This window comes from Alosa sapidissima, chromosome 8, assembly GCF_018492685.1.
Source record: "Alosa sapidissima isolate fAloSap1 chromosome 8, fAloSap1.pri, whole genome shotgun sequence".
Classification (NCBI taxonomy): Eukaryota; Metazoa; Chordata; class Actinopteri; order Clupeiformes; family Clupeidae; genus Alosa; species Alosa sapidissima.
This window is the reverse complement of record NC_055964.1, coordinates 38,460,583-38,488,082: the sequence shown is the minus strand read 5'-3', so window position 1 is coordinate 38,488,082 and position 27,500 is coordinate 38,460,583. Positions and strand designations below refer to the sequence as shown.

The following is a 27,500-nucleotide window of genomic DNA, read 5'->3' as shown; positions in this document are numbered from 1 at the left end:
AGGTGAAATAATTTGGCAGACCCCCTGCAGTACCTCCACAGACCCCGGTTAAGGTTCACTGACACTGGCATATACATTTAAACGGCATTAAATCACAACCTATACTTCCACAATGCACCAGCAGTTTGTTTAGGATTAGCTAAGACACAAGCAGTGGAGAAGGCTGCTTTCATTTAATTCCATGAAGTTACAATTTGCTGCATACACAATGCGAACAGACTAGCCTACATAATGCTCCACAATGCAAACAGACTCTAGCCTGCATAATGCTACACAAGCTATCCTACATAATGCTACACAAGCGCATTGTGAACAGACAGACTAGCGTACATAATGCTACACAAGCTAGCCTACATAATGCTACACAAGTGCATTGGGAACAGACAGGCTAGCCTACATAATGCTACACAAGTGCATTAATTGGGAACAGACAGGCTAGCCTGTAACCTGTAGCCTGTAAAGTATCTATCTATCTATCTATCTATCTATCTATCTATCTATCTATCTAGCCTACATAATGCTACACAAGCGCAGTCGTGAAGAATTGCGGGAGTCGGGAGAATTCCCAGTCGATGGTAAGGTTTTTGCGGTCGGCATACAGTGGGCAGTGCTTCGACTTGGCCAACTTCACTCGCGGTCCGCGCGTGGGATCACGCGGTATCACGCGACTTTAATTTGTATTTTTCCAGTGAGACGCTGCAACAACCCAAACAACCGGTAGATGGCTCAAGTGAGCAGGGTGTCTCGTAAAAAGAAATGGAGCCTGGAAAACCCTACACAGACTTCACTACAGACTTTAGCAGACTGGTTTAGAAATAATGTAATAGCCAGAAATATGCCTGCCCTGCCCTAATAAAGAAATATTTGGTTAACTGCGAGTGAATCCCGTTTGCAGCGGTAGAGACGCAGGACAAATCAAACATTCTGGTTTTCTCCGAGTGCAACGATGATAGACACATCGGACAGACATCATTTGGACAAAATATAGAGTATTAACCTCCGTTGCTCAGCCAAATGCCTTCCTGTTACGTCCTGTTATCACGGAGTTACAGGCGATAAACGATTTTTGATGGTCACAAGTTGACTTCATTAGGGACTGTTCGTTATTTATTTAAGGGGCTACCGGAGGAGTTTTGGGAGCATTAGTCCAAAAAGACGTGACCCTCCCTCGCCAGCAATACATTTTTCTATGACCCTCCAAAGTGATTAGGAAAAAATCACTGTCAACTTTTTCCGGGTTTATCGCCTACTGTATTTTAACGTTTTCACATATTTGGCCATAAGCCGTTTATCATCACGAAACCAAACTACAAAAGGCGAACACTTTAACAGGGGGAATTAATTGGGCATGCATCATGCTGAACGCTATTTCGCTACCTTAGAATAATAAGGTTCTATCTGCGTTTTGAGTAGGTACAACCGATTGAAACGATTGACGATTGAAACGGGGACGAATGAAACATTCCGGTTTTCTCTGAGTGCAACGATGATAGACAGTCATCATTTGGACAAAACATGGAGCATATTAACCTCCGTTGCTCAGCCAAATGCCTTCCTGTTACGTCCTGGTATCACGGAGTTACAAGTGATAAACGATTTTTGATGGTCACAAGTTTACTTCATTAGTGGTTTATTTTTTTGGATTATTAAAGAGTGTTTTTCATTTAAAGGTTTGACTTTGTGCTTATTCAGTAGAGCATTTAGTGCTCTCCCCAATCCCAGACGTTCACGTTGCATGTTTGTTTGTAATGGATGCAACCGCGAGATGCGTTTGACAATGAGTTGTTAACAGAACCAAGACATATAGCAATCTAGGGACTGATCGTTATTTATTGAAGGGGCCAATTTTGAGTGCTTCAGTTGGAAGTTGCATGACCCTCTCTTGCCTGCTAGAAATTGTTCAATGACCCTCCGACAGAATTGTTAAAAAAGACATGACCCTCCCCTGCCAATTGTCTTCCGCCCGCGCCACAGCCACATACTTTGTGATAACGTTCTTAAATCAATCTTTCCCGTGAGCTTGCATGGTACCAGTCCTTCCTTTTCAAATGTGTTGCGCCTGTTTGCACAATTTCACAAATAATCATATGTGATTAATAGTATGACAAATAATCCCTGTGCACGGGGACCGAAACATGATCCGTGTTTATCACGTATTTTAACTTTCCCCGCTGTCTTGCCGTTTTAATGTTTTCCCGTAGAATATCCCATATTTTAATACTCTCATAACAGCCCTGCCATCGGGCCTGTCTCTGTGTTGCCCTGTTGCTACCCCTTGCCCTTCCAACGAAACAGATGTCTTCAAATCATCGTTTTCCTTGCTTGAAGGCGAACTTAGAGTGATGTTAACCTATTTAAGTTTAACGGCGCGATTGTCGTGAGAGCACGATTCATTGGTGCTTGCATGTTCGGCCTTATGTCTACGTGCGCACCTGAGGCTACTCAGCTGCAAGAGAAATAATTTCCCCTGTTTGTATGTTCACTGCAAGTTGGCCTACCATAACTTACCAACTCTGCACTGTAGACTGGCTATTTATATTTTTCTGTGAAATAAGCAAATGTATTTGTTCAACTTTATGAAGCAGTATTACGCATAGGGTACTTGGAACATAATACATTTGACAAAGGACAGATGAATGTTGCTAGTGACAAAATATTAACTTTCAGTGTTTTACGATGTCTTTGTCATGGGGAAGTGTTTTTCCCCATGCATTTATTGTAGGCTACTGTCAGTGACTGCCGTGAGAGAAGCGGGTTCTGTGTTTCGTTCATGTCAGTGACTGACGCGAGAGAAGCGGGGTCTGTGTTGTGTTGCGTTGCGTTAATTTATTTTCATTGGGCATACCGTGCCGTGCCGTCCACAGCTCTTCAGTTCTGACAAAGCCAAAATTACTCCTTTTGAAACAATGAGTGCAGGAAGCGCGTTTGTATGGTTATATTGCTTGACGGGGGGTGGGGTGTCCCAAGCAGCTTTCAGCCATAAGGCTACTTTGAGAACATTTCAATTCACCCGACACTAATATTCAAAATGTTGAAAACTATTTCGGCATAGCCTATAAAGCAGTTTAATTAAATGGAATGTTAGTTGTAAACAAACAAGCTACTTGGTGAGGCTTGGCCTCACAGATGCGCTCGTGCCTTAGATGGCAGGAAAAATCTTCACGATAGGCCTATTAACAAACCACCCGATTCACGTTGACCACCCAAATCACACCTTCCCACCTCTGACAGCTTAAAAGAAGTCAAGAGGACTCCTTACTCACAGACCTATTCACAAACCTGCGGTTTTGAAATCCTATGCAGCTACAGGAGCTTCCAATCGCGAGGAAGCAATTTTGCATTGTAGGCATAACTAACATGCAATACCGCCGCCAACAACAACCAAAACTAGGCTAATCATTGTCAACATGTAAATTAAATGTAACATTATTGTGAATCAAATTAAAATGTTCTCTTTTGCAAACGTAGGCATAGTAACAGAATAATTTAATAATGTTACAAAGATACTACATCAATCCGTATGTTTCATTGGGCTACTAGGCTATTTGTTTTGCCTTGATTCATTTAGGCTAGGCCTTTTTATTCAGGGGCCGTATTCACAAAGAATTTTAAGGCTAAAAGTAGCTCCTAACTGGCGAATTTAGGAGCAACTCCTAAAAATAATGGGCGTGTCACTCCTAACTTTAGGACTCCTAATTTTTTCACAAAAAGTAATTCACAAAGCATTTTAGACCTAAAAGTAGCACCTAGTCTGGGACAGCTTAAGTCGAGAGGACTCCTAACTCACTAAGACCTATTCATAAACAGCTTTTTTGTGGCATTTTACGTTGCGATGTTTTGAAATGCGTAGCCTATGCGCAACAGGAGCTTCCAATCGCGAGGGAACAATTTTGCATTCATAAAAGGGATGCAATAACGCCACCAACAACAACCAAAACTACTCATTGTTAACATGTAAATGAAATGTAACGTTTCATTGTGAATCAAATTAAAATGTTCTCCTCTTTGCAAACGTAGCCTAGGGATATGGTGACAGATTAATTTAATAATGTTGCAAAGGTAGGCTACTGCATCAATCCATAGGCCTATGTTTCATTAGGCTACTAAGCTATTTGTTTTGCCTTACTCTTTATTCATTTAGGCTAGGCCTTTTTATTCAGTTATTAATCATCTTCCGTCCTTCGCACTACTTGTGTAGCACACGCATTCTCCGACCTGTCACCTGTCAGTCATCATCGGAAGAGAGGTGTTTGGAATTCCCGCGTTACAATCGTCAGCCAATCAAGGTGATCACTTCAGTCAAGCTCGTGCATGAGTAATGACGTCATCCATAGCCACGAAGACTCACTCCTAGTTTAGGAGTTGTCTGAAAGGCTTTGTGAATAACTTTTAAGAGAAAACTCCAATCTAAAATCTTTAAGTGCGATTTAGGAGTAGCCTACTCCTAGTAGTAAGATAAAAGCCTTTGTGAATAGCCTACGGCCCCAGTTATTCACCATCTTCCGTCCTTGTGTAGCGCACGCATTCTGAGACCTGTCACTCATCATCGTAAGGGAGGTGTTTGGAATCATGCCCGCGTTACAATTATCAGCCAATCAAGGTGGTCACGCTTGCCCATTTACCCAAATTAATGGTTGAATATTACTGATGATCATTGTTATTTAAGAACATGCAGTGTGCGTAGGGTACCAAAAACATCTTGCTCGTAAAAAAGCATCATAACGCACATTCTGGGGGGTCTGTTATTTACTGTAGGCTGCGCAAACCACATGCCTTTATTTTGGGCAAGCCTGCATTCATTCATTCATTCAACCTTTATTTATTCTCGGAGGGTCATTGAGAGAAGCCCTCATTTTCAATGAAGCCGAAATTACAGAAGCGAAGCAAAGCGCTCCACAAACAAGACAACATTCGAGGCCTTCTGTTGAAGAATTTTATATAAAGCCTGCGCTGACAGTAATCCTCCTGCCCCTGATAGGCCTACCACAGCTGTGGATAGTGTGGAATGTTCAAGTAATAACACAATCCAATGTGTGTCTCTCAATTGTCCCCCGCTGACCACCTCACACATTTCTCTAGATTTTGCAACGAACTTACATGACACAATGCCATAAAATATGCCAGTTTTAGGACACAGAATAATGTTTGTAATGATACCAGGTAGGCCAGGTATTGTCGAAGGTGCATGGTGAAGTGAAATTCTTACTTTGGAAAACAAACATTTGCCGATATCATCGCCGATCATCAGAATATTGCAACAGATTCTGTGTTCTGGACTGCAGGTAACTTGTTAAGCCAGTGGTTCTCAAACTTTTATTTCATTCCCCACTTTGATCAAGGGGCATGACTGATGATAGTGGAGATAACGTGTTATCCCGAGGCTTTTGCAAGTCAGCATCTTCAACGGTAGTCTATTAAAAATATAAGTTTTCGATGTCCCAAACGGAGAGCCATACTTTATTGTTTTTAACGATCTCTATGCTACTCACAAACATGTAGGCATGGGGACATGATGTCTTTGTCATGGGGAAGTGTTTTTCCCCATGCATTTATTCTAGGCTACTGTCAGTGACTGCCGTGAGAGAAGCGGGTTCTGTGTTTCGTTCATGTCAGTGACTGACGCGAGAGAAGCGGGGTCTGTGTTGTGTTGCGTTGCATTAATTTATTTTCATTGGGCATACCGTGCCGTGCCGTCCACAGCTCTTCAGTTCTGACAAAGCCAAAATTACTCCTTTTGAAACAATGAGTGCAGGAAGCGCGTTTGTATGGTTATATTGCTTGACGGGGGGTGGGGTGTCCCAAGCAGCTTTCAGCCATAAGGCTACTTTGAGAACATTTCAGTTCACCCGACACTAATATTCAAAATGTTGAAAACTATTTCGGCATAGCCTATAAAGCAGTTTAATTAAATGGAATGTTAGTTGTAAACAAACAAGCTACTTGGTGAGGCTTGGCCTCACAGATGCGCTCGTGCCTTAGATGGCAGGAAAAATCTTCACGATAGGCCTATTAACAAACCACCCGATTCACGTTGACCACCCAAATCACACCTTCCCACCTCTGACAGCTTAAAAGAAGTCAAGAGGACTCCTTACTCACAGACCTATTCACAAACCTGCGGTTTTGAAATCCTATGCAGCTACAGGAGCTTCCAATCGCGAGGAAGCAATTTTGCATTGTAGGCATAACTAACATGCAATACCGCCGCCAACAACAACCAAAACTAGGCTAATCATTGTCAACATGTAAATTAAATGTAACATTATTGTGAATCAAATTAAAATGTTCTCTTTTGCAAACGTAGGCATAGTAACAGAATAATTTAATAATGTTACAAAGATACTACATCAATCCGTATGTTTCATTGGGCTACTAGGCTATTTGTTTTGCCTTGATTCATTTAGGCTAGGCCTTTTTATTCAGGGGCCGTATTCACAAAGAATTTTAAGGCTAAAAGTAGCTCCTAACTGGCGAATTTAGGAGCAACTCCTAAAAATAATGGGCGTGTCACTCCTAACTTTAGGACTCCTAATTTTTTCACAAAAAGTAATTCACGAAGCATTTTAGACCTAAAAGTAGCACCTAAGTCTGGGACAGCTTAAGTCGAGAGGACTCCTAACTCACTAAGACCTATTCATAAACAGCTTTTTTGTGGCATTTTACGTTGCGATGTTTTGAAATGTGTAGCCTATGCGCAACAGGAGCTTCCAATCGCGAGGGAACAATTTTGCATTCATAAAAGGGATGCAATAACGCCACCAACAACAACCAAAACTACTCATTGTTAACATGTAAATGAAATGTAACGTTTCATTGTGAATCAAATTAAAATGTTCTCCTCTTTGCAAACGTAGCCTAGGGATATGGTGACAGATTAATTTAATAATGTTGCAAAGGTAGGCTACTGCATCAATCCATAGGCCTATGTTTCATTAGGCTACTAAGCTATTTGTTTTGCCTTACTCTTTATTCATTTAGGCTAGGCCTTTTTATTCAGTTATTAATCATCTTCCGTCCTTCGCACTACTTGTGTAGCACACGCATTCTCCGACCTGTCACCTGTCAGTCATCATCGGAAGAGAGGTGTTTGGAATTCCCGCGTTACAATCGTCAGCCAATCAAGGTGATCACTTCAGTCAAGCTCGTGCATGAGTAATGACGTCATCCATAGCCACGAAGACTCACTCCTAGTTTAGGAGTTGTCTGAAAGGCTTTGTGAATAACTTTTAAGAGAAAACTCCAATCTAAAATCTTTAAGTGCGATTTAGGAGTAGCCTACTCCTAGTAGTAAGATAAAAGCCTTTGTGAATAGCCTACGGCCCCAGTTATTCACCATCTTCCGTCCTTGTGTAGCGCACGCATTCTGAGACCTGTCACTCATCATCGTAAGGGAGGTGTTTGGAATCATGCCCGCGTTACAATTATCAGCCAATCAAGGTGGTCACGCTTGCCCATTTACCCAAATTAATGGTTGAATATTACTGATGATCATTGTTATTTAAGAACATGCAGTGTGCGTAGGGTACCAAAAACATCTTGCTCGTAAAAAAGCATCATAACGCACATTCTGGGGGGTCTGTTATTTACTGTAGGCTGCGCAAACCACATGCCTTTATTTTGGGCAAGCCTGCATTCATTCATTCATTCAACCTTTATTTATTCTCGGAGGGTCATTGAGAGAAGCCCTCATTTTCAATGAAGCCGAAATTACAGAAGCGAAGCAAAGCGCTCCACAAACAAGACAACATTCGAGGCCTTCTGTTGAAGAATTTTATATAAAGCCTGCGCTGACAGTAATCCTCCTGCCCCTGATAGGCCTACCACAGCTGTGGATAGTGTGGAATGTTCAAGTAACTAGATGTACCGCATAGCGGTACAAAATATGACCGCCGCTCAGTCCTGTACATCCATTCCGCGAAAATAAATCACACTTCAATTTGTCTCCATCTTTTACTCCATCCCCCACTCTTGAAACTTTTGTGTATGCTTGTTTGGCATGCCTGAGTGTGTGTGTGCGGCTGCACAGAAAGTAGCCTACTTGTGCTGAAAAGGTGAATAGATTGTAGAATAGCCAAAGAAGATGTAGCATTGTTATAAAACCTTTAAAATCTCTAAACAATCACAAGTAGGGCAGGTCATCACAGTTCATCCATTGCAACTGGATTGATGAAAGGTCACTTACACCTGTAGGCTACATTGTATTTGGGAAAAGCAAAAGGTATCAGCATAATGTTATTTATTTATTTTTTATGTATTTATAAACAAAAACATCTCTGTCAGTTCCATGCCGTTTTCAACAGCTATCAAAAACAAAGGTCATTTTTGGATGGATGGATTTTTTGTGAATATTTCTTCTTCTACATAAGATTTTAGTCATCTTTAGTTCATGTAATACTTTATTGTCAATGCACAAATTAAGTAGTAGTCTGAAACGTTATTGTTAATGCACAAATTAAGTAACAGTAGTCTGAAACGAAATGCTGTTTTACATCTAACCAGTGGTGCAAATAACTGACATGTCCAAATGGGCCTTGATTAAATGCGTCGCTAGACTGTTCATACACATTTTAACGGGCCAAAGTTGAAGAGCTTTAGTCCGTTATTGTTCGTGCAAATATAGGCTGATTCATGTTCCCTTGCATTGTGTAACTGAGGTCCATGGCTAGTCTGGCTTTCATCAGACCAAGCTCAATCTTTTAAGAAATCAAAAAATAAATAGCGGGCAGATCAGGCTGGGTTCACCCAGCCTAGTCCATAGGCACCCGATATTGTTTAATTTTCAGATTGAGATATACACGCTCTGGCTATTCTAAATGCAAAAATGAAATCTCCTTTGGAAACCATTTACGACTTACAGTATCAAGCGGACTTAAACTGCCATATCGTGGCGAAAAGTTGTAATAACATTCACGCAGTTCCATGAGTCAAGGAAAGCGCGAATGAAGTAGCCACTTCTAAATGGGACCCACTACACAGTAGCTTAAGGTGTGTTGCTAAAGCAGCCATAATGAAATGAAGGTGTCATTGTTTGGATACTTCACACACACGTGCTTTTTAATTTCACAGACTACAACTACCAAGCTGGAATCAAAGCACATCGATTCCCCTCTCACACCCTGCACGCACTTAAAACAAAATAAACAGGCGTCTCAGTCTCACGCATGTATAGGCAAAACTGTATCAGACCGGTGTAACGTTGGTAAATCTTCCATTGCACAGAATGATTTTGTAGCACGTGCAATAAATGACAGTCGAAAGATACAAACAGTGCTGCTATCAATTTGCTTGGTATAACCGCATTTATAGTTTTCTACAAATGCAATCAATCAAATGGGCCTCCATCACTCAACCAACGCTAACGGTAACATTACCTAGGTCCTTATTGATATTACAAGATTAACGTACCTGCAGTAAAAACCAAGCATGTCCGATAAACATCCTCACTTCATCCTCACTTACACTTCATGTGAACATCGTCCTGTCCTTATTAGATGTTCGCTGCGGTAAATTACAGTCCTTGTAGGAAGTGTCCATTATTTTTTCAACCCACTTTTAACTTCCAACAAAATTACGTCTCACTGCAACGATGCGCCATCTAGTGGACAAACGACTACTTATCGCCAATACTGAAAATGCAGCCATGATGATGATGATGATGAATATTTATTTTGGCTTTCTTTTAATCCTACTGAATTTGAAATTATGTATCGGCCGTTCTAATACCGATAGTATGTGGGTGCCTGTGTGTGTGCATGTTTATATGTGTGCACCGCCATTTACAGGCCAATGAGTGTACAGTCACTAAATGTACACATAACCTAATTTTTTTAGCCCCCCCATGGATGAAATTCTACGAAACTTGGCATACCCCCAGACCCCCAGAGAATGCCAGGTCAATCATACACATAAAATTTGGTGCAGTTCTGAACATCTTAACTGAAGATAGGGGCGATTAAAGCAGAATAATATTGCATTTTCATTTTTGACCGGGGCGGGGGGAGGGGGGCAAATCACAAATGAGTGATTATGAGCCAGGTTGATGTGGGCCCTTGAGACCAACATACCATAAAAGATTCACAGAGAACTGTGTCTGCCCTACCCTCCTTTCGGGGGGTCCAGTCCAGCGGGGGGGGCTGCAGATGAAAACGAAAAATGACGGTTCCATGCTATCCATGTGGGGGTACATGCCCACCAAGTTTTGTGTACCCCGGTCTTTCAGTGTCCCGGGAATCCTTGTTGGTGTACGTCACTAAATGTACACATAAATTATTTTATTGTAAGGCCCCCCATGAACGAAAGTACACAAAACTTGGCATGCATTCAGTGGGTGTCATAATGATCCTACACTTTTAATTTCGTGCAGTTTTGACCTTGTCAGCCAGAGATATTGAGATGAAAACACCTAATTTTTTGCTTTTTAAATTTTTAACTAGGTGGCGCTATACATGAAATAAGTGGTAATGGGATGGGTTGACATGCCCCCTTAAGACCAACATACAAAAAAAAGGTGGACCTCCTAGGCCCTACGGTTCTCGAGATATTCACAGAAAACTGTCTCCGGCCACCTACAGGCCAGTTGGTGTATAGTAACATAAATTAATTTATTGTGTGGCCCCCCATGAACGGAATTCCACAAAACTTGGCGTGCATACAGAGGGTGTCATAATGATCCTACACTTCCAATTTCGTGCAGTTTTGACTATGTTAGGTCACAGATACCTTCAATTACACCACCTCATTTTTACTTTTTTGTGTTTAACTAGGTGGCGCTATACATGAAATGAGTGGTTATGGAATGGGTTGACATGGCCCCTTGAGATCAACATACAAAAAAAAAATGGTCCTCCTAAACCCTACGGTTTTCGAGATATTCACAGAAAACTGTGTCTGCCCTACCCTCCTTTCGGGGGGTCCAATTCAGCGGGGGGGCTACAGATCAAAACGAAAAACGATGGTTCCATGCTATCCATGTGGGGTTACATGTCCACCAAGTTTCGTGTACCCCGGTCTTTCAGTGTCCCGGGAATCATTGACGGAAATTTGGGCATGCGAAAAAGAAAAAAAAAAAAAAAAAGAAAAAGAAAAAAAAAAAAAAAATCTGACTAAACCTATATGACCGCCGCTTCGCTGCGCGGCGGTCATAATAACACAATCCAATGTGTGTCTCTCAATTGTCCCCCGCTGACCACCTCACACATTTCTCTAGATTTTGCAACGAACTTACATGACACAATGCCATAAAATATGCCAGTTTTAGGACACAGAATAATGTTTGTAATGATACCAGGTAGGCCAGGTATTGTCGAAGGTGCATGGTGAAGTGAAATTCTTACTTTGGAAAACAAACATTTGCCGATATCATCGCCGATCATCAGAATATTGCAACAGATTCTGTGTTCTGGACTGCAGGTAACTTGTTAAGCCAGTGGTTCTCAAACTTTTATTTCATTCCCCACTTTGATCAAGGGGCATGACTGATGATAGTGGAGATAACGTGTTATCCCGAGGCTTTTGCAAGTCAGCATCTTCAACGGTAGTCTATTAAAAATATAAGTTTTCGATGTCCCAAACGGAGAGCCATACTTTATTGTTTTTAACGATCTCTATGCTACTCACAAACATGTAGGCATGGGGACATGATGAAGTAGGCTATCCAACTGTCGTGTGTTAAATTATTGAGATTACGAGCCAGTGGTTTTCAAACATTATGCGTGACTCGGACATCTGACTAAATGCAACAGGCTCATATCGTCCTCGCAAAATGAGGACCAGTGTTTTGTCAAATTGCAAATAGCTATTCTTTTTAACTATTTTTTTATGATAGTAGCCTATACAAAAAGCACTTCATACTATCTTAATCTTGGAATATGGGGAGGGAAGTGGCGCGTCTGCAGTCAGCCAAATATGAATGTAATTCTGCGGCATAAAGCAGATGTATTTGTTTATTGTACAGAAAAATAAAAATGACATGTCAAGCAGTCAATTGACTACATTGCAGTCAAGAAGTAGGGCAAATTAATTTATGAAACCAAAACGTGGGTCATAGTTGTCTAAGCCTCTATTGCGTAGCCTGTTAAAAACGTTGCCAGATAGTATTAAATCGGCAACAACATTGTTTTCTGCAGAAGCCTACCCAAGGCTACAGATTTATTCTGAACAGTTATTTCTCTACTGGCTCAATTATCACACCACTGTTTTGATTTGCGTAGTTGCGTTAACCCCAACACTGACAAAAATGTAGACAGCAAATTTCGATTTCGATTTTCGTGTAGTCAAGCCTTAAGCCATACCCAAGTAGCCTAAATCGAGGTAATGTTTAATTATGCATGATTTATTTTGTTATTGAATTCGTAGGCTGGGATTACTCTCGGCAACAATTATGTAAGGGACGGCAGGCAGAGCGATGTACAGTGGCTGAAAGTGGTACTAAAGCTTCACGCAGCTTCACGCCGCGTAATGCGCGAATGAAGTGGTCATTTGAAAGCGATGCCCACTGTAGGTGAGCTTAAAGGGAAACTTGGCAGGATTAGCTATATTTCCCCCTCTGCTGGAGAAGTTGTGTATTATGCTATTTCAAAATGTGAAAAAAGTAACAATAAAGCACATGGATTTGTTTACAAGCTAGCGAAACGGTTAGCATAAGTTCGGCAGAACAAAGTGGATGTTACAAGGTAAGAAACACGATTTAAAACGAATTTCTTGTTTCTCACTTCTCTTACTTGGACAGTGACTTTTGGGCCATGAGCCACAGGCCCAAAAAGGGGCGTGTCACTACCACTTGGGGGGGCAAATTCTCACTATATTTTTCTGAAAGCTACATATCTCTGGAGTATAAAATGGTATGATGGCAAGTTGGATCTTGTAGCGTTGTGGCTGTACAGGCCTTCAAAGTTGACCTGATTTGAAAAAAGGAAATTCCGCCTATTGGCTTTTTTTTGTTAAACCACTCATAAGAGCCCAGAAAATAATCCAAACCTCATTATTACTGATGCATATGTGGTGTTTGTGGTTGGCATACATATTTTGAAGCATTATGTGATTTTGCCCTTCATTTTGGTTGATAAAATTCAAGATTTATGTGTAATAATGAGCAAATCTACGTTTTCAGAGACACAACATGTTGCAGCACTAATTAAAATGCCCACTACCTCATTAATCAATGTATTTATACCTTCCTACCTCCCAGCAGAGACTTGAAATACAAATGATTACATAGGTCTGCATTGCTATGCTATTTACTATTTGTAAATGTACTATTCGGAAACACCCACCCAAAATTCAGTAAATTAGTATTTTCTTGAAAATACCCATAAGAGATATTCCAAGAGATCAAAACATCATGATTACCAATCACATATTACCTTTACATTTAAGGAATACCATATGAAAAGTGTTGACATCACCACATGTACCCAGCTTAACATAAATATTATAACTAGATGTACCGCATAGCGGTACAAAATATGACCGCCGCGCAGTCGTGTACATCCGTTCCGTGAAAATAAATCACACTTCAATGTCTCCATATTTTACTCCATCCCCCACTCTTGAAACTTTTGTGTATGCTTGTTTGGCATGCCTGAGTGTGTGTGTGCGGCTGCACAGAAAGTAGCCTACTGGTGCTGAAAAGGTGAATAGATTGTAGAATAGCCAAAGAAGATGTAGCATTGTTATAAAACCTTTAAAATCTCTAAACAATCACAAGTAGGGCAGTTAATCACAGTTCATCCATTGCAACTGGATTGATGAAAGGTCACTTACACCTGTAGGCTACATTGTATTTGGGAAAAGCAAAAGGTATCAGCATAATTTTATTTATTTATTTATTTTTTATGTATTTATAAACAAAAACATCTCTGTCAGTTCCATGCCGTTTTCAACAGCTATCAAAAACAAAGGTCATTTTTGGATGGATGGATTGTGAATGTTTCTTCTTCTACATAAGATTTTAGTCATCTTTAGTTCATGTAATACTTTATTGTCAATGCACAAATTAAGTAACAGTAGTCTGAAACGTTATTGTTATTGCACAAATTAAGTAACAGTAGTCTGAAACGAAATGCTGTTTTACATCTAACCAGTGGTGCAAATAACTGACATGTCCAAATGGGCCTTGATTAAATGCGTCGCTAGACTGTTCATACACATTTTAACGGGACAAAGTTGAAGAGCTTTTGTCCGTTATTGTTCGTGCAAATATAGGCTGATTCATGTTCCCTTGCATTGTGTAACTGAGGTCCATGGCTAGTCTGGCTTTCATCAGACCAAGCTCAATCTTTTAAGAAATAAAAAAATAAATAGCGGGCAGATCAGGCTGGGTTCACCCAGCCTAGTCCATAGGCACCCGATATTGTTTAATTTTCCGATTGAGATATACACGCTCTGGCTATTCTAAATGCAAAAATGCATCAGGGAGTTATGACAAAACTGTAACTAACAAACTAGAGCCTAATAGAAAGCTGTTAGCTTCCCTAAGCTACAGGTAGGATTATAAGGTAGGCCTATTTACAACATAAATTGTCAATAGGCTATGCTTGGCGACACAAATAAAATCTCCTTTGGAAACCAATGGCTTACGCCTTACAGTATCAAGCGGACTTAAACTGCCATATCGTGGCGAAAAGTTGTAATAACATTCACGCAGCTCCATGAGTCAAGGAAAGCGCGAATGAAGTAGCCACTTCTAAATGGGACCCACTACACAATAGCTTAAGGTGTGTTGCTAAAGCAGCCATAATGAAATGAAGGTGTCATTGTTTGGATACTTCACACACACATGCTTTTTAATTTCACAGACTACAACTACCAAGCTGGAATCAAAGCACATCGATTCCCCTCTCACACCCTGCACGCACTTAAAACAAAATAAACAGGCGTCTCAGTCTCACGCATGTATAGGCAAAACTGTATCAGACCGGTGTAACGTTGGTAAATCTTCCATTGCACAGAATGATTTTGAAGCACGTGCAATAAATGACAGTCGAAAGATACAAACAGTGCTGCTATCAATTTGCTTGGTATAACCGCATTTATAGTTTTCTACAAATGCAATCAATCAAATGGGCCTCCATCACTCAACCAACGCTAACGGTAACATTACCTAGGTCCTTATTGATATTACAAGATTAACGTACCTGCAGTAAAAACCAAGCATGTCCGATAAACATCCTCAGATTTATTTCGGCTTCAAGAAAAAATGGGAATTACACTTCATGTGAACATCGTCCTATCCTTATTAGATGTTCGCTGCGGTAAATTACAGTCCTTGTAGGAAGCGTCCATTGTTTTTCCAACCCACTTTTAACTTCCAACAAAATTACGTCTCACTGCAACGATGCGCCATCTAGTGGACAAACGGCTACTTATCGCCAATACTGAAAATGCAGCCATGATGATGATGATGAATATTTATTTTGGCTTTCTTTTAATCCTACTGAATTTATAATTATGTATCGGCCGTTCTAATACCGATAGTATGTGGGTGCCTGTGTGTGTGCATGTGTATATGTGTGCACCGCCATTTATAGGCCAATGAGTGTACAGTCACTAAATGTACACATAACCTAATTTTTTTTAGACCCCCCCATGGATGAAATTCTACGAAACTTGGCATACCCCCAGACCCCCAGAGAATGCCAGGTCAATCATACACATAAAATTTGGTGCAGTTCTGAACATCTTAACTGAAGATAGGGGCGATTAAAGCAGAATAATATTGCATTTTCATTTTTTACCGGGGGGGGGGTGCAAATCACAAATGAGTGATTATGGGCCAGGTTGATGTGGGCCCTTGAGACCAACATACCATAAAAGATTCTTCATCCTCAGTGCCACGGTTCAGGTAGTTATTTAGGAAAAACTGTTTTTTTTTGCGGTTCGGGGGGCCCAGCACAGGGGGGGGCGGGGTGGGGGGGGTGGTGGTCCCCGGGGAAGAAATGAAATTTTTCCGTAAAAGTCTAGTGGGGCTACATACCCACCAAATTTCATGTACCCCGGTGGTTCGGTGTCCCGGGTATCAATGACCAAAAATTGAGGAAGTAGATGACGGGAAAAATTCTTGAATTGTGTGCATGTGTGCGTGTACAAGTTTATGTTTATGTGTGTGGGTGTGTGTGTGTGTGTGTGTCTATGTGCGTGCTTGTGTGTTTGCCTGCGTATGTGTGTTTGTGCATGTGCATGCATGCGTACATATGTCTACTGTGTGAGTATGTGTCATACGTATGATTACTGTAAATGTATGTGTGTGCGTGTGTATCTGTTTATGCACATGTGTGCACATGGAATGGGTTAACATGACCCCTGGAGGCAAACATACAGAAAAAATTCATCCTAGGCCCTACAGTTCTCAAGATATTCACAGAGAACTGTGTCTGCCCTACCCTCCTTTCGGGGGGTCCAGTCCAGCGGGGGGGCTACAGATCAAAACGAAAAAATGACGGTTCCATGCTATCCATGTGGGGGTACATGCCCACCAAGTTTCATGTACCCCGGTCTTTCAGTGTCCCGGGAATCCTTGTTGGTGTACGTCACTAAATGTACACATAAATTATTTTATTGTAAGGCCCATGAACGAAAGTACACAAAACTTGGCATGCATTCGGAGGGTGTCATAATGATCCTACACTTTTAATTTCGTGCAGTTTTGACCTTGTCAGCCAGAGATATTGTGATGAAAACACCTAATTTTTTGCTTTTTAATTTTTAACTAGGTGGCGCTATACATGAAATAAGTGGTAATGGGATGGGTTGACATGCCCCCTTAAGACCAACATACATAAAAAAGGTGGACCTCCTAGGCCCTACGGTTCTCGAGATATTCACAGAAAACTGTCTCCGGCCACCTACAGGCCAGTTGGTGTATAGTAACATAAATTAATTTATTGTGTGGCCCCCCATGAACGGAATTCCACAAAACTTGGCGTGCATACAGAGGGTGTCATAATGATCCTACACTTCCAATTTCGTGCAGTTTTGACTATGTTAGGTCACAGATACCTTAAATTACAACACCTCATTTTTACTTTTTTGTGTTTAACTAGGTGGCGCTATACATGAAATGAGTTATGGAATGGGTTGACATGGCCCCTTGAGATCAACATACAAAAACAAAATGGTCCTCCTAAACCCTACGGTTTTCGAGATATTCACAGAAAACTGTGTCTGCCCTACCCTCCTTTCGGGGGGTCCAGTCCAGCGGGGGGGGCTACAGATCAAAACGAAAAACGATGGTTCCATGCTATCCATGTGGGGTTACATGCCCACCAAGTTTCGTGTACCCCGGTCTTTCAGTGTCCTGGGAATCATTGACGGAAATTTGGGCATGCGAAAAAGAAAAATCTGACTAAACCTATATGACCGCCGCTTCGCTGCGCGGCGGTCATAATTATAAAGATTTGGATTATTTTCTGGGCTCTTATGAGTGTTTTAACAAAAAAAGCCAATAGGCGGAATTTCCTTTTTTTTTCAAATCAGAGGTCAACTTTGAAGGCCTGTACAGCCACAAAGCTACAAGATCCAACTTGCTATCATACCATTTTATACTCCAGAGATATGTAGCTTTCAGAAAAATATAGTGAGAATTTGCCTGCCCCCCAAGTGGTAGTGACGACCCCCTGTGGCTCATGGACTAGTGGTCTCAATGTTGCAAGGTTGGTTTCCGCCTGGGGATGCTAGGAGGAGCGGGGAAGTCACCATCATTTAACCATCCAAATGATTTCCATAGGAACAGGTCATTTATCCATCCAAATGGTTTCCATAGTAACATGTCATTTAACCATCCAAATGGTTTCCATAGTAACAGGTCATTTAACCATCCAAATGATTTCTAAACAGGTTTATTACGTTGAAATAGTTGCCCTTTAAAACAGGCATGATATCGTTGTTTGTATTTATTACTGCGCAATCACAACCCCTTTACTCTCACTCCCTGCTTCTGTATGTGTGTGTGTGTGTGTGTGTGTGTGGTCTAACCTGCCAGTCGGGTGTCTTGGCGTAGGACAACGTCTCACTGCTGAGCCAGAAGTAGCGCTTCTTGAAGGCGAAGCGTTTGAGCAGCTGCGGACCCTCTGGCTTGTGCTTGTGCAGGAACCCCTCCTTCACCGTCACACACGGCAGGAACATCACTCTCTGGGACACCTCTGCTACTGACACAGGGGGAGAGAAGGAGAGGGGGGGGGGGGGGGAGAGGGAGAGAGAGAGAGGGAGGGAGGGAGAGAGAGGGGGAACATTTTCCCCTGTTAACCCATTTTTACCTTATAGTAGTAATGGAGAATGGACACAAGGGGGAGCTCTAAAGCAACTTCAGTTACAACTGAGTGTGTGTGTGTGTGTGTGTGTGTGTGTGTGTTTGTGTTTTGGGGTGGGGGGAGGGGGTGTGCACACCTGTATGGGTGTGTGTGTGTGTGTCAGGCTTGTGCAAAATTCTGAATTTATTTGAGATTGACTCAATTCTTGAATTTTAATTGACGTAAAAATTCAAAAAATTCAAAAAAAATTCAAGTTAAAAGGAATGAAAGGAAGTAGAACTGAAAATGAAATTCAAAGAATTCATATACATAATTTAAGGGTAGTGTTTAACAATAAATCTTCACAGTATATGTCAGATATGATTGCATCAAACACACAACTTATTAGTGATGCACCGATGTGAAAATTGATACCGATAACCAATATTAATATTGCTGTTATGGTCGATACCAATATTTACCGATGTCGATATCTCTGTATAGAAAACACATTTTTATGATAATCAAATAAAGAGCTATTTTCCAAAACGCATTTTTTAAAATAACATTTCAATAGCCTACCTTAGAACACCAGAGGATTACAATATAATATATAATATAATATATCTGTATTATTTGATATCCTACGGAGCCCCCCGGGTGACATGGGGGAAAAAAAAACATGGGTTAAAAATTTTTTTTTTAAAAATTAATGTGGGAAAAAAAACACGAAGAAGAAAAAAAAAAAAAAAAAAAAGATGTACTTTTGCGGGATCTCGCAAAACTTTTTTTCTACTTTTGGAACTTGCTGGGCTTCCTACTTGACCCCAATAGGCCCACAAACCACTACCGCTAGATGGCAATCATATCAGAGGGCCGAACGAGCGAACCGGGAGGAACAAAGGTCCGTTAAATTCTGTCAATAATTGCATAGGCCTTTGATCATAATTGTAGCGCCGAGCTTAGTTGCATTGTGATGTTCCTGTATGTTGTGTGTGTGTGTCAGAGGCGTATCAAGCTTTTTAAAAGTGTGGGGGTTGTGGGATAGGAAAATGAAACACTCTGGCCAAATTATAAACTAGATGTACCGCATAGCGGTACAAAATATGACCGCCGCTCAGTCCTGTACATCCGTTCCGCGAAAATAAATCACACTTCAATTTGTCTCCATATTTTACTCCATCCCCCACTCTTGAAACTTTTGTGTATGCTTGTTTGGCATGCCTGAGTGTGTGTGTGCGGCTGCACAGAAAGTAGCCTACTGGTGCTGAAAAGGTGAATAGATTGTAGAATAGCCAAAGAAGATGTAGCATTGTTATAATACCTTTAAAATCTCTAAACAATCACAAGTAGGGCAGTTCATCACAGTTCATCCATTGCAACTGGATTGATGAAAGGTCATTTACACCTGTAGGCTACATTGTATTTGGGAAAAGCAAAAGGTATCAGCATAATGTTATTTATTTATTTATTTATTTATTATGTATTTATAAACAAAAACATCTCTGTCAGTTCCATGCCGTTTTCAACAGCTATCAAAAACAAAATTAATTTTTGGATGGATGGAGTTTTTTGTGAATGTTTCTTCTTCTACATAAGATTTTAGTCATCTTTAGTTCATGTAATACTTTATTGTCAATGCACAAATTAAGTAACAGTAGTCTGAAACGTTATTGTTAATGCACAAATTAAGTAACAGTAGTCTGAAACGAAATGCTGTTTTACATCTAACCAGTGGTGCAAATAACTGACATGTCCAAATGGGCCTTGATGAAATGCATCGCTAGACTGTTCATACACATTTTAACGGGCCAAAGTTGAAGAGCTTTTGTCCGTTATTGTTCGTGCAAATATAGGCTGATTCATGTTCCCTTGCATTGTGTAACTGATGTCCACGGCTAGTCTGGCTTTCATCAGACCAAGCTCAATCTTTTAAGTAATCAAAAAATAAATAGTGGGCAGATCAGGCTGGGTTCACCCAGCCTAGTCCATAGGCACCCGATATTGTTTAATTTTCCGATTGAGATATATACACGCTCTGGCTATTCTAAATGCAAAAATGCATCAGGGAGTTATGACAAAACGGTAACTAACAAACTAGATCCTAATAGAAAGCTACAGGTAAACTAGATCCTACTTCCCTAAGCTACAGGTAGGATTATAAGGTAGGCCTATTTACAACATAAATTGTCAATAGGCTATGCTGGCGACACAAATAAAATCTCCTTTGGAAACCAATGGCTTACGCCTTACAGTATCAAGCGGACTTAAACTGCCATATCGTGGCGAAAAGTTGTAATAACATTCACGCAGCTCCATGAGTCAAGGAAAGAACGAATGAAGTAGCCACTACTAAATGGGACCCACTACACAGTAGCTTAAGGTGTGTTGCTAAAGCAGCCATAATGAAATGAAGGTGTCATTGTTTGGATACTTCACACACACGTGCTTTTTAATTTCACAGACTACAACTACCAAGCTGGAATCAAAGCACATCGATTCCCCTCTCACACCCTGCACGCACTTAAAACAAAATAAACAGGCGTCTCAGTCTCACGCATGTATAGGCAAAACTGTATCAGACCGGTGTAACGTTGGTAAATCTTCCATTGCACAGAATGATTTTGTAGCACGTGCAATAAATGACAGTCGAAAGATACAAACAGTAAAATTATTTTATTGTAAGGCCCCCCATGAACGAAAGTACACAAAACTTGGCATGCATTAGGAGGGTGTCATAATGATCCTACACTTTTAATTTCGTGCAGTTTTGACCTTGTCAGCCAGAGATATTGTGATGAAAACACCTAATATTTGGCTTTGTAATTTTTAACTAGGTGGCGCTATACATGAAATAAGTGGTAATGGGATGGGTTGACATGCCCCCTTAAGACCAACATACATAAAAAAGGTGGACCTCCTAGGCCCTACGGTTCTCGAGATATTCACAGAAAACTGTCTCCGGCCACCTACAGGCCAGTTGGTGTATAGAAACATAAATTAATTTATTGTGTGGCCCCCCATGAACGGAATTCCACAAAACTTGGCGTGCATACAGAGGGTGTCATAATGATCCTACACTTCCAATTTCGTGCAGTTTTGACTATGTTAGGTCACAGACTGACGCAGCTCCATGAGTCAAGGAAAGAACGAATGAAGTAGCCACTACTAAATGGGACCCACTACAGGGGTTAGGTCACAGATACCTTCAATTACAACACCTATTTTTTACTTTTTTGTGTTTAACTAGGTGGCGCTATACATGAAATAAGTGGTTATGGAATGGGTTGACATGGCCCCTTGAGATCAACATACAAAAAAAAAATGGTCCTCCTAAACCCTACGGTTTTCGAGATATTCACAGAAAACTGTGTCTGCCCTACCCTCCTTTCGGGGGGTCCAGTCCAGCGGGGGGGCTACAGATCAAAACGAAAAACGATGGTTCCATGCTATCCATGTGGGGTTACATGCCCACCAAGTTTCGTGTACCCCGGTCTTTCAGTGTCCCGGGAATCATTGACGGAAATTTGGGCATGCGAAAAAGAAAAAAAAAAAAAAAAAAAAAAAAATCTGACTAAACCTATATGACCGCCGCTTCGCTGCGCGGCGGTCATAATAACTCCCTACAGGGACATGGTAAGTATTTTCTAAGAGGGGTGCGGACTATATTGGTGTCCGGGAGTTTCTCCCCCGAAAAAAAATGGAAATTCTGTTTGCTATCACACCATTTTAATGCAGTTTGGGAGGGACAGAAGAAGCAGCGCCCGTCATATGTGTGGCTCATGTGACATGTAGGCCTACATGCTACCTGCTATCACTTCACTATTTGACACTACCCTATATGGAGACATATCTCATGTTATAAATCAAGAAATCATTTCAGAAATTATGTTTTGTGCATATGGGTTAGCAGGCTACAATAAATTGCCTAATATTACCTATTAAATAAATGTAAAGGACACAGAACTGTAAGCTCAAATTCAAAAACGTTTGAAGTCTACCCATACATATGCAAAGGGAATATAAATAAATTGTGTTGCATATAGCCAGCTTTCTATGCATTTTTCCATTGATTGTTACAGGAAGCCACGTTGTTGTTTAAACTATTGTTGCTTCTAGCCCACGTTAGGCTACAGTTTCACTTGCTGCAGGGACGCACACATTGCATGAGCGATCATAAGCGTTCTATCTCCGATGTAGCCTAGAACTCAAATGTGTCTTGATGCCGCCGTTTGTAAGATCAGATCAAATAAGACATTCTAAATGGAACGCGATGTAATTGAGCTGTTCCTTTCCAAGCGTCTTGGAGACGTACTGTATGTGTGCTGACTGGGCTATGTCTATATAGTTGATGACACCAAATGAATAAGTATGCTGCAAATGAGCAGACGTGTGAAGCACCGGGCATAACTTAATTTCGTGGTTACGTGGAGCAGTAATAGGTTAATTGTTGAGGAGGCCCATAGTTTGAGAAAAGCTGCAGATCATAGGCAGAGAAAGCATAATGCTCTGAGAACAGTAGCCAAAGGTTTTCCTGCAGAAACAGGTGCCTTGGTGCACGCACCCCGCTTTCACTTTGACTCCCTGCATTGTGACAAAAACTGTCAGTCAGACAGTGAATTTTGGTTTACTAAATTAGCATAATGCGGTAACAATTATCATTTCAATTCTATCTGAAATCTGCTCCCTGCAGACGTTACAGTGCAGACCCAAGCAGCAGCTTAGCCTTGAAAGACGCACACTTTGAATTTGATCAGAGCGGCTCTTAGTCCAGGCAATCTATGAGAAAAAATCACCCAACCCAAAACTAATTGCAACAGAAATGATTTTTGTTGTATTCAGTTCATGAAACCTTCCCAAATCACATACCAAAAGTCCATGAAAATCCAAGTGGTGGAACATTGTCAAAATTGGAATTATGTGTGCATAGGTCAATGGCGAAAAGCTGCACTTTTGGCAGTTTTATTGAACTTTTATAGTACAGGGGATATGTGAAAATTAGGTCAAATTCTTTCATATAAGCATGAAACTTGGTGAACTTGTACAGTTTGGAGCCCTGAACATTTTCAGATATAAAATAATTATCAAAAAACCCTAATGGTCGCTGTGGCAACCATTAAATGTTCCACTATAACTGAATTACACCTATATTCTTCATTATATCTCCTGAACCAAACATGGTCTCTCAGAACAAGTGATGCCTACAGGGATGAGCAGTATTTATGGTACATGTATTCCATATTTCAAATACAAAATATATCGTATATTCGCAATTTGTATTTGACTGGGTTGAATAATTTGTATCAAAATACTTTATAGGTATGTATTTTTGTAGTTTAAAATATTGACAACTATTTTTGGTAAAACCAATACTTTTGGTTATGTGATGACATAAAAGTGCAAAACATTGAATGTAGCCTCTGACTGGTGCTGACTTAGAAATTTGCCCACACTTGTGATAATATTGACATTCAGGAAGATGATCCAGTGCAAGTTGAGTAACTTTAGGCGGGTCAATATAGGGTTCAACATCAAAAAAATTGATACAAAAGGTTTTTTTATGGATTCTGGTACTGGCATGCTAAATAACATACTAAAAATCTAGTAAAATCTGACTTTGAGAAAGGGGTCATTTTCAAGATGGCCACCAAAATGGCTGCCAAGAGGTTACAATGGCTATGGGCCCTATCATGACAGTCAACAGCACGGCGCAAAGCGTATAATCATCACGATGCAACACTATTCTACTTTAGAATATTGTACACTATTGTACACGTATTTCTATTACGTTTTTTGTTATCTGTCTCTTTTATTGAACAACGCACCAAGGGGTGTGGAAATTAACGACCTAAGGAGGGGTCTAGCGCTTATTTTAAAGGGACACCAGGCAAGCCTGATGCCTTTTCTCTACAAAACTCCCACACGCTCGGTCTGAAGCTCTTTTCCTTTTTGTTTGCATCTTCCGTCAAGGGTTTTTGTTGCTTCTTTGCCGGCTCTGCCATTATACACACGTTTGCAACAATCGCGTTTCGTTAGCCTGCCCCTGTGCTGTGAATGCAGGATGTAAACTGATCCTGCTTCGGTCGGCGGGTACGATACACTGAACTTGCAAGCGGGATATTCTTCCATATCATATACCGACTTACGAAGATGAGTAATTAAACGTTGCCTGGTGTCCCTTTAAGAGTGCATTATCAACAGTGATGGGCGAGTGCACAATTACACCCTGCCTTTCTCGTCCACAGGAACGTGCACCAGCGCACATCCATGTAAAACATTACAAATTACACGATTACAATGGGGAACATAATTATAATAAAGATATCAGTAATACGTCCCACAATGAGTAATTATTCACCATCATTTGCAAAGTCACAAGATGTAAGCAACTCCTCTGCAGGATAAATGTCCTTAGGTTTCTTATTTATTTAAACACTATTGTAAGTTTTGCCTTTTTCAGGCCATTTTGTCAATGGTAACATATTGTCAGTCAATAGTAAAAGTATTTAACTGTGTATAACTGTTTTGTCGTTGACTATGATACCACGGAGAAGTTAGTTTCACATTGACAATGACTTCAAATAATACACAAGTGCAGATGTGTGTAGGCTATACTCTGCTTGGTTTTAGTAAAGCATATTTTAGTGGAATACCTGTTCCATACGGTCTCGCATGCAAGCAGATTCCTTCAAATGCGCCGCTGACTATCAAAATATCGATGCGCTTTTTGAAGTCGCACTGTTTGCTGTTAAAGGGAATGACAGATGTCACTCTCATTAGTTTAAAGGATGTTAAGCCCAAAACACACCCATGACTAATTAAGAAACATAAGATCCACCTTTTTGCCGGACTTTTGAAAACAAAACCACACCCAATGTGGACTTGACAAACCCCTAAGCTATTTGCTAGTGACCATGTGTATTAGACAAATATAGCCCTATATCTCAATTACTATTCAGCCCACAGGGGTGAATCTGAGGACAAACGATGGTCAAATTAAACAATAATATGATTTTAAATGTTAACATTGAACATTTTTGAATGCTCTAGCTTTTTCAGCGATATATTAAAATCAGTGTGTTTTAATACAGAGTAAATGCAATATAGGAATATGTACCATGTCCAAGGCATGGAGGAAGATAATACTTAACTGGCATTATATCTCATCTAGAGGGCATATGCTTTTAGAAAATATATAGTTTAGGGTGGTTAATCTGTTTTCCCTGGACATTATAGGCCAAAATGTATCGACTTTACACTAGATTCAGCTTTACAGAATACAGGGCAATGTATTGTGCATGGCATGGAGGAAGATGGGAAATGTCTGAAATTGTGTAATATCTCTTCTAGAGGGTATATGCTTTCAGAAAATATATAGTTTAGGGTGTTTAATTTGTTTTCCCTTGACTGTACATGCCAAAATGTGTCTGCTGTACTCTAGATTCGCCTTTGCAGAATAGAGGGCAATATGTTGTGCATGGCATGGAGGAAGATGAGACATGTCTTAACTGGTGTTATATCTCATCTACAAGTAATATGCTTTCAGAAAATATATAGTTTAGGGTATTTATTCTGTTTTTCATAGACAGTATAGGCTAAAATCTATCCGCTTTACACTAGATTCACCTATACAGAATATAGGGCAATGTATGTGCATGGCATGGAGGAAGATGGGAAATATCTTAAATGGTGTTATATCTCCTCTGGAGGGTTTATGCTTTCAGAAAATATATAGTTTAGGGTGTTTAATTTGCTTTCCCTAGACAGTATATGTCAAAATGTCCGTTTTACACTAGATTCGCCTATACAGAATAGATGGCAAAGTATTGTGCATTGCATGGAGGAAGATGGGACATGTCCTAATTGGTGTCACATCACTTCTAGAGCTTATATGTTTTTAGAAAATATGTAGTTTATGATGTTTAATTTGTTTCCCTTAATAGTGCAGGCCAAAATGTATCAGCAGTTCACTTGATTCGCCTATACAGAATAGAGGAGTATGTATTATGCATGGTGTGAAGGAAGATGGGACATAAGTTGATTAATGCTATATTTCATGTACAGGGCATATGCTTTTAGAATATGTATAGTTTTGGCTGTTCTATTATTTTGGTAAAACCATGACCCATGCATAGGCATGCATTTTAATTATTAAGCTTAAACTATATTTATTAGTATAGCATGCACCTTTTGCCAGACATCACAACAGTCACCTCTTTGGAGGCTAGCTGCAGTTATCTGCACCTTTCTGTCGAATTTGGACATTATCCTGTCCATCTTCAACTTTGCCTTTATAATTTTCCTTTATTCATTCACTTACATAAACATACTGTGCTGTCTGATTACTGTTTTAGCCAAAATCGTGCAAAGTAAAGAGGCATCATACAGGCCCCTCTGATTGGATAGACAGTCTCTCAGTCAACCCCCGGGCAAGAGGTCAATTACTATAAGTCTATAAGTCTTGGAAAATGATGAACTGATACTTTTGTGTGATAGGCCTATACTGTATATGATTCAGTGGCCTCTAAATCAGACCACCAAAAACACTTTCCTAGGCTAAATAATGCTTAACTATGTGTTGTACAACTTTAACATTGTGGAACACTTGCAAAAACACACTGGCTCTATTTAAAGACTCAACAACCATTTCCATTGATTCAAAGGAATGTAAAAATAGACACCAATTAGCAACAAACCAGTCTGAAATAAGCCTGAGAAATGTACTAACTCTTTGAAAATAAAAGAATGTTCCTCAACAATGCAATATTAAAATTCCATGTTAAGTTAGATGGGGTCAGATATTCTTTAGAATGCTTATTCTACAACATTCTAATTACAGTTTGGTCAGTATCTGCTGAAGGATAATGCATAAAACAACCCTCATTTTAACATATTTCCACCAACTGGATTTTCATGGACTTTTACTATGGTGTTTAGATCACCAATTTAAATATAAAAATGTGAAAATAAATTCTGTTGCAATTAGTTTTGGGTCAGACCTTACTTTGCCTGGACTATCTGGTTCTTCACCTAAATTGATGTGATTGGCTGGATGACCGTTCAATCAAATCAACAGACCTATTTGTGTCTCTGTGTGTGAGTTATAGATACGGTTCCAACTCTTTACGGGAGCGTTTATTTCCATATTTTACTTTCAATTTAATCTGACAAAAAGTGTGGGGGATAGAATCGTGTTCCAGCAAAATTGTGTACGTTATAACAGCCACATCCCCCACGCTTGCTACGCGCCTGTGTGTGCGCGTGTGTGTGTGTGTG

General features: G+C 40.3%; 2 protein-coding genes across 4 annotated transcripts in view; one reads left to right on the top strand and one right to left on the bottom strand.

The window, feature by feature from the left end:
• Positions 1-27,500, top strand: part of LOC121716106 (chemokine-like receptor 1) — a 965,204-nt gene that overhangs the window by 344,512 nt on the left and 593,192 nt on the right. The gene's annotated exons all lie outside the window — the stretch shown is intronic.
• Positions 1-27,500, bottom strand: part of LOC121716090 (rasGAP-activating-like protein 1) — a 139,533-nt gene that overhangs the window by 25,220 nt on the left and 86,813 nt on the right. For 2 of the 3 annotated variants that reach the window (XM_042102281.1, XM_042102279.1), the window contains exon 16: positions 17,971-18,143. In XM_042102281.1, the coding sequence (XP_041958215.1) occupies positions 17,971-18,143 (173 nt within the window). The remainder of the gene's footprint in view (positions 1-17,970; positions 18,144-27,500) is intronic. The other variant, XM_042102280.1, reaches the window with a different exon arrangement.